Source organism: Zonotrichia leucophrys, chromosome 12 (genome assembly GCF_028769735.1).
Source record: "Zonotrichia leucophrys gambelii isolate GWCS_2022_RI chromosome 12, RI_Zleu_2.0, whole genome shotgun sequence".
Lineage (NCBI taxonomy): Eukaryota > Metazoa > Chordata > Aves > Passeriformes > Passerellidae > Zonotrichia > Zonotrichia leucophrys.
In genome coordinates this window covers 12,158,186-12,166,315 of record NC_088182.1, presented here as the reverse complement: position 1 = coordinate 12,166,315, position 8,130 = coordinate 12,158,186, and the positions used below count along the sequence as shown (strand labels likewise).

The window sequence follows — 8,130 nt, the reverse complement described above, 5'->3', positions numbered from 1 at the left end:
CTTCTTTTTTTCTAAAATAGGAACTGATATTTGCAGTATTTTGAGAAGGAACAGAGATGCTCTAAGTCTTTCTAAGACTTCTGTAAGACTTCCTAAAATGACAGGGCTCCAAAAGTTTAAGCTCTATAGACCTCTATAGAGAGAAACTCCAAAAATTGCAAGCATGACTTTGGACAGCACTGTGTAAGAACCCAGTTGTAGAGAGAATAGTCCAGGTTCATGGTGGATGTGACACACCAGTACCTGAGAAGGAGCTGCAGAACTAACACAGCTTCCAGAAGTGCCACCTTGATAAAGCATTGCTATGTCACATGACCTGCTGTGATAAGCAGAGGTTTCTCAAGCTTAATCTCATTTAATTGCCTAGAAGGGGGAGATTGCTTTATTGGGTGAAGAATTACTTAAGCTGCTCTTCAGGACTTCACAAATAAAAACTATTTCTTGCCAAGAGAAGGGAAGAAGTACAAGAGAAAACTGAGTCCCTTCCTGACTTAAGTCAAATCCCTGTCCTTAAACTAAACCCTGAGTTTAACCCTGGAATGAGGGTAGGGGTATCTGATATGACAAGCTTCAACTTAGCCATAACACAAGGCTTGCAGCCCTGTATTGTTCACTTCCTTAACTTGTCACACCAGGCATTTAAAATACTGTTGCCATAACTTGCAGATAGGTCATAGTCCAGGAGATCCTTAGAATGGGATCACCAATACTTACATTTTGGGGGTCTCACCATGTTCTTCAGGGGATGAGGGGAGAATGATGGCATTCCTTAATATACAGAGGAGACAAAATCCCGAAAGAAAAAAGCAAAACAGTCTTATCCATATTAAATTCCCTTCAAAGAACAGGACTAATACTTATGCACAGTTGAGGTTGTAGATCCCTGTGAAGTTTTCCTGTCCATAAAGATCATATTCCTTGTACAGGATGTAATCTTTCAAGCAGTTGGGCAGTGGAAGGAAGGTCATGAAGACAGGGCAGCGGAGACGCAGGCGGCCCATGCACGCCCGGATCTTCAGCCGGCAGAGGTGCTTCAGAGAGCGAGGATTTGCTAGAAAGGAGAAGCAAAATTAAAATGCTACCTAGCAAAAAGGTCCAGTGCCAAACCAGCTTGTTTTCATTAAAAACATAAACAGATACTTACTTAAAATGAAATGGATGTCTGGCCAGAGTTCCTGTTCTTTGAGAACTGCTTCGAGCTTCAAGCAAATCTTAACGTGATCAACGTAATCCAACATGATTCGCACGACTTTCCCAGACACGTGCTTCAGCCAGGACAAGGTTATCACTTCACAGAACTGACAGGAACAAAACATTTAGTAGGGTAATAGTTGATACTGCAGTAAATTACTTCTGTCTCTGAGGACAACAACAATTACTTGAGTAGGGTTTTAGAGGTCACCACAGCTTGCCTAAGCCTGACTATTAAAATCTAAAAATCTGAGATGGTTATTTTGTACTAGATCCAAAAATAAACTCAAGCAGCTGTGTATTTGGGGACTTGGTGCTTAAAAAGAAGTGCTGCCACTCTTAAGTGGAATTTAGACTTATGTCCCAAGTGCTTAATAGGGGGATCCACCAGCCCAGTTCCTGCATCATCTCCTTATCTTTAGGTTAACTGAGGGTTTATGAGAGTCAAATGGACTTTACAAACTGTGAAACAATGACACTGATGAGTATCTTTAGGTTTGCTAATTTCTGCTCAGTGCTTATCCCACCAGCTCCAGGAGTCCTTTCAGCAGCCTTCCAGTCTTGGTGTTCTGGTACAGGACAAGGCAGAGAGCCAGCCTGCAAATCTGCTTTCACAGAATAGAAAACATTGCCCTGGAGAGCCAGTTCCTTACTGATCATCAGCATATCATCAGCTATATTTTCACAATTCAAACATACTGTTTACAACATTTGCTGTAATGAGCTAGACTTCGTAACATCGGGTTCATTTTAAAGTTTTGTCTGCTCCTCTCTTTATGTTTAAACTGTCTTCAAAACTTCTCTGTCTGCCAGTGCATTAAGCCCCTCTCCATGTAGCTTTAGGAGGGCGGCAGGGCCGCACCCACAGCCGTGGCACCCTCACCATGGTGTCTTTGATGACGGTGGAGGTCCAGCCGTCGGTCACGTACTGGGAGTGGTCCCCGCTGCCCCAGGGGCAGTCGAAGCAGCGGTGCACGTCGTAGCCATAGCTCAGCAGCATCCTCAGCATCACCTCGTCCTTGAGGGCGTACTGCAGGGCCGAGGGGAAGTGCGTGGTGTTCACGCGGCAGAAGTAGTTGACGTTGGCGCCGTGGCGGAGCAGCAGATTCATTAACTCGTAGTTGCCCATTCTCAAGGCGAGTTGGAGGCAGTTGATGGGATCCTGGTTTGTCAGGGCTCCGGCGTTGAGCAGCAGCTGCGTGGAGCAGATGTCCCCGTTGGAGACGGCGAAGTACAGCGCGGATTTGCGGTGGTCGTCGTAGCCTTTGCGAACTCTCTGAGCCAGCATAAAATTGGCATCGAAACCCGACTGCAGGAGAAACTCAAGGCACTGAGGATGAGCTCCTGCTGCTGCTGAGTGAACTGGACTTATCCCACTTTCTTTAATGGCAGAAAAATCAGTCACTGGAACTAAATATTTTAGAGCTCTGAAAAATTAAAACCAGAAGCATCTCAGAATATTAAACATTTTGGTTCACCTAACTCATCTTTGAATTTCTCAGTGTAGTTGGGCTTCAGAATTCATCATGACTGTCAGAATAGTCTTAATATACCAAATCAGTACCATGGCATGCATTGACTCGAATCACTAACACTGCAATTGTTAGCCAGCAATGGATACTGACTTTACATCTCTTACACATAAAATATTATTATATTATAATATTATTAATGAACAACCATTCCTTGCTGTAGGAATTGATGGTTCCTTTTCAATAGAAATTTTTCCTGAATGTTAAAAGCACATAACCTATAGGGATTAGGGAATTAATAGAATATGTATTATAACATGAATACATATAATCTATAATGTAATATATATACATCTAAGTTTAAATATAACAACTAATATACAGAAAATATGAATACAGAAATTAAGAATACTCAGGTGCTTGTTTCTCATTTGTTAGTTGTGATTTCAGCATAAATATCTTCCAGTAGTTTTACTCTCTTTAAAATAGGGATAACCCTTACTCTCTGTTTGTCTATTTAGCATATTCACCATTCACATTTCTCTGATGGGGTGAAGATGAGACATTGACCCAGAGAGAGTGACAATGTTCCAAGAACCTCAGCATCAGACTGGACAGTGTTACTACTTGTGACAAATGGGGAAATACCAGAGGGATTAAGATGTGCATCCTAAAATCATGAAGATTTTATTCTAACTGGTTTCTTACATTCAGACACAGAACATATTTACACAGTCAAAAAGAATTCCTTGTACAAAGCTACAGATTTTCTGCCTGCTTTGAATAAGGTAAGATTAGTAAAATTAATATTTCTGGTGTCAATATTATTTGATTTTTAAGTATATTAACTCACAGAAAGTGTCCTCTATATGCAGCTCTGTGGATTGGCAAATGACCCGAGTGCTTTGGTACATTGGCATCAGCCCCATATTCTAGTAAAAGATTCACAGAATCTGGATTTCCTCCTCCAGCTGCTTCAAACAATATAGAAGCACAATCCATTGCCTGTGAAAGAACATCTGCACCTGGGAAAAAGCAGCAAGGATTTTCACAGTAGTCACTGTAAATATCCATCTGCAATTAATATCTCCAACCCCCCAGTGATAGGGTGTTTTGAATTCTATTCTCCACTAAACAGAACTACTGTGGGCATAAATCTTCATAAGGGATCCTTGATTTTAGATCTGTTTATGTAATCCTTAGAACAAGAAGGTCCAAATTGCTTTGAACACAGTAAGAATTGTTCCTAGAACTGCACCAGCAATGGTTTGGTTCTTATTCATCCAAACAACTGCTTTTGGTTTACAAACAATGCATTTCCATTCCTTTACTTTTCAAAGAACAGGCAGGTGTAACTGTAAACATGAGAGCACCCAGTATGCAAGAGTTCATGCAATCCAGTTCCAATGCTGCTGAATCATCATGTAAAATTCCCCACAATAAATATCTTGTCGAGTGTGCCCTAGGATGACCCGTCTATGTGAGAAAATAATAGAGCATTTAAAAAACAATTATAAGTACTCACTACAATAATAATCTATTCTTTTAATATTATACAAATTGGTATTTATCAGGCCTTCCCTACATCACAACAACCCTCAGTGCAGATCACATTTAATTTTCTCTAGTAAGGTGAGCTACCTCTGTTTCTGAAGGCACATCTGAAGCCTTCTCCTCCTATAAGGTCCTATATAATAAAGTCTCACCTCTTTGCAGTAAGAGCTCCATAATTTCTGTGTGTCCCATCTGTGCAGCCAGTGCCAGAGGTGTGAGGCCATATCCACTGCGGGGGTCAGGGTCTGCCCCAGACTCCAGGAGAAGCTGTACCAGGTCCTTCCTGCCCAGCCTGGCTGCCTCATGCAGAGCAGTTCTCTCATGGACACAGCGCAGATTCACTCTGGCACCAGACCGCAGCAGCAAGGAGGCAATGTCATAGGAATCAAGTTTAATTGCTGTAGGACAGCAAGCAAAGCATCAGACAGGATTGTTATTCAGTGCTATCTGTGCACCATGGCTGCTGTTATGTGACTGCTCACTGTTCCTGGCAGTGCTATTTGTGCTGAAAGGTTTAACTCATGAGTTAAACCTTACCCTACGCTGAAAGGTTTAACTCATCAACAAGTCTGTTCTTTGCTTCCAGGACTGCACTAAGTATGCAAAGGAATCATTTCGTGGTAATCTCTGTAGATTTTTTCCCCTCTGTTGCATTTGGTAATGGAACAAAACACAGCTTTTCCTTGCCACTAGATGGAGACCACACCCAGGGCCTGGTGCTCAGGAGCTGCCGCCAGAGCTCTGTTAAATCTCCATAAGCAGATACCACAATATGAAACAAAGCTTATAATGACTTTCATATGCCTTCTTAGCTTAATAAGCCTGAAGTCTTAAGTCAGGGAGGATCTTAAAAGAGAGATTTGCATTGGCTCCAGTGGATGGAATGATCAGGCAACACCCTTCCCTCCTCTCTTTGATCTTCCAGGCTGTGCAGGACAGTGAGTGTCCCTCAGCAGGACAGATTAGGCTGAGCAGCTTCATAAACACCACAGCTGCCTCAACACCACTGAGTGACAGCATTCTGTGACAGAAACTGTGATGTCCCATTATCTGTGACCGACATGGCTGCTTTAGATAAATCCCATGCATCCCCTTCTTGGGGGATGGTACATTTTAATGCTGTGCACTTCAAAAGTATCTAGGAGCTCTGTACATTTTTTAAAGCAGATGGCCCTGATTTGAAACTGCAGCCATCTTACAAGGATGGACTGAGGGTCCTACACATGATTGCTAGGCCTTCTTCTCCTTCTTTAACAATAGTTTTGATAGGAGATATCATATGGGCAGAGAATCTGAATGTTCTATGCCTGCAGACATGAAGGGCACAGCATGAAGGAACAGAAGGACTCACTACCTGGCACCACTGCAGAAATGATGCCAAGGAAAGCAGAGGATGGCACTCTGCACTTCAAGGAGAAAGCTAATTATCATCTGAGAAAACACAGGGGCAGATCTATTCAATGCTGAGATTATCTTTCTTTTTCTCCTTATAGCAAAATATTTTAGGCACTGAAGTCAAATATATCACCTTAAAACCTAAAATGTATAACTGTATCCTCACCTCATTCCCTCACCTCTCCACCCCTAAAAACAGTATTCACCTATAACTAAAGGAGAATCTCCCTCTTCATTTTTAACATTGGGATTGCAGCCATTGAGCAGGAGAAAGTGGACATTGTCCACAAAACAATTTCTTACTGCCACCAAGAGAGGTGTTTCCCCTTTTAGAGTGGACTGTTCCCAGGTAATGTCACGGGAGGCTGAAATACAGAAAAGCAGAACACATTTGAAGGTGGATGATTCATCAAACTTTACTTTGTAAAACTTTTTGATGGAAAACTAGAAGGACTTAGTACCTTTGAAAGTTATTTCAAGGATGTTCTTATTAAGCTGTGCTGCAGCTTCATGCACAGGAAGCCAGCCTTCCTGATCTGCTTCTTCAAAAGCAGAACTGTGCCTCACCAACTTCTTCAAGGCCTCCTCTTGGCCTGTGATATTTTAGCATAGATATATCTCATTACACATCATAAGACAAAATTCAGGTAGCTAATACATCGAGTGCCATTTATCCCACCAGTATATCTTGCTTGTTATGAATGAAAGGCCTGGAGTTTTCCTCTAATTTCAGGAGATGAAGCACTGGAATTTTTGGAAGGGGTGACATTGAACCCATCCCACTTCCATGATCCTAGCTAATAAGCTAGCTTTTGGATGTCTTGTTTTTAGTTTCCTTACTTCTCCCAAGACTGTACCAAGGAGAGCTGCACTTAAATCAGGTGATCAAAGCCCAAAGTGTAAGCATTGCTCAGCCATTCCCAGGGCTGTATTTGTACTTAACTTTCCGAATTGCTGCAACGATCTGCCCATGTTCCTTACTTGTGGTATACTGGAAACTGCATAAACAGAACAAGAATAAAATCAGAAGTAAAAATTCATGTGAAGCTAAGGATATAATTATACCTTACTTCAAATACTCTAATGTAGACAATATGTTAGATTTTCCTAAGTTACACTGGTTTTGTGAGGGCTTAACACATCGAAACACTATTTTTATTGGTCTTTCCCTGACACTGTAAATACTGAATTTTTCACACAAAGGCCAACAATTAAATGCTAAAATAAGGGGAAGCTCCCATACCAATCTGCTTCTACATCACCTACTTTTCCTCTTCACAAAACCTTATACTCATTAACATATTGATGTAAAACATCACCTGAAAGTTTCATATGTTTCACATTTTCCAAAAAACAGGTACACTTTTTCAGGGAGAACTCAAAACAAGTGAGGTACCAGTGCTTTCCAGTATCCATGGGACAAGGTCAGCACAACACAACTTAGGGAGTTAAAAAAGGAAAATAAGGTCTATTAAATGTTTACAGTAATGCCAAGAAAACACCCAAAACAGAAATAATAACTTATTACCTTTCAACCTCTGTTGCACTGCCACTTGTTTCAAATTTATGCCAATCTTGTAAGCTTTCCTGAATAGCTTGCTGGGTAGAGATTTCCTCATCAGAATCACCATCAACCATATACACAGAATTATTCATGGCAAATCAGCACCACATGGATCACTTCTGTAGGGAAAAGCTGTTGTTTAATTAGAAGCAGATGTTAAATCTTTAGGTTAGATCTAGATCTAATAGAAACAGCAAACACTGTCAGTATCAAGAGAAATGCAACACAGTTTAAAATAAATGACTACACTGTTACATGATTAAGCAGTCATGCTGTTCTTGGCAGATTCAAGATCTCAGATATTCCATTAGGCTCAAACCTCTCATCTGTTTTACCTTAGCAAAACTTCCACTTCTGTCTTGCAAGAAAGCTGGCCTGAAAAAACCAAAACCAAACAAAACGACAGGGCAAGGTAAAATAAAATTAATAAATAAAACTGAAAGCTAATAAATAACTTGGCAAAATGAATGAGCACAGGAAATTTAAGGAAGTTGTCAACATGCCAGCTACAAAGCTTGGAATAATTCTAGAAATATCTCAAAGCTGGGCAGAAGTAATTCATAGCAAATCTGCATCATTTAATTTACCTGGTCCACCTAGTGTGTGATTGCAAGGCCTTGCTCTGTAATTGCATATTTGGCAAAAAAAGAGAAAAATATTAGCAACTATACAGTAAGAAACTGTTAGTAATTGATTTTGCTATGGCTCAATGAGTACATAGACTACTTTTTTTTCCTAAAAGTACTACTAATTTTCCTATGCATTGAGAAAATATAGAAAATATACTGGCTTTCCTCACCTTCTGAAAGAGGGAAAATCTCCGCCTTTGAAGAAGTGATTATTAAGCTGAAAGTGACATTTTCAGGATTGTAAACAATCTCTGCAGAGCCCATGTCCATTAATAGCTCACTATAAATACCCAGTCATACGATACTCTGGGACTTTCTCCACGTT

The 8,130-nt window shown here is 40.7% G+C and overlaps 1 protein-coding gene across 1 annotated transcript; it reads right to left on the bottom strand.

The window, feature by feature from the left end:
* Positions 1–10: 10 nt before the first annotated feature.
* ASB14 (ankyrin repeat and SOCS box containing 14) lies at positions 11–7,268 on the bottom strand. The gene is made up of 9 exons (XM_064724432.1): positions 7,141–7,268; positions 6,594–6,610; positions 6,074–6,205; positions 5,819–5,977; positions 4,370–4,615; positions 3,517–3,688; positions 2,075–2,618; positions 1,145–1,298; positions 11–1,051 (listed from the first exon to the last, which is right to left on the bottom strand). Exons 1-9 carry the CDS (start codon positions 7,266–7,268, stop codon positions 858–860), a joined length of 1,746 nt encoding a protein of 581 aa, XP_064580502.1. The 3' UTR covers positions 11–857.
* Positions 7,269–8,130: the final 862 nt, after the last annotated feature.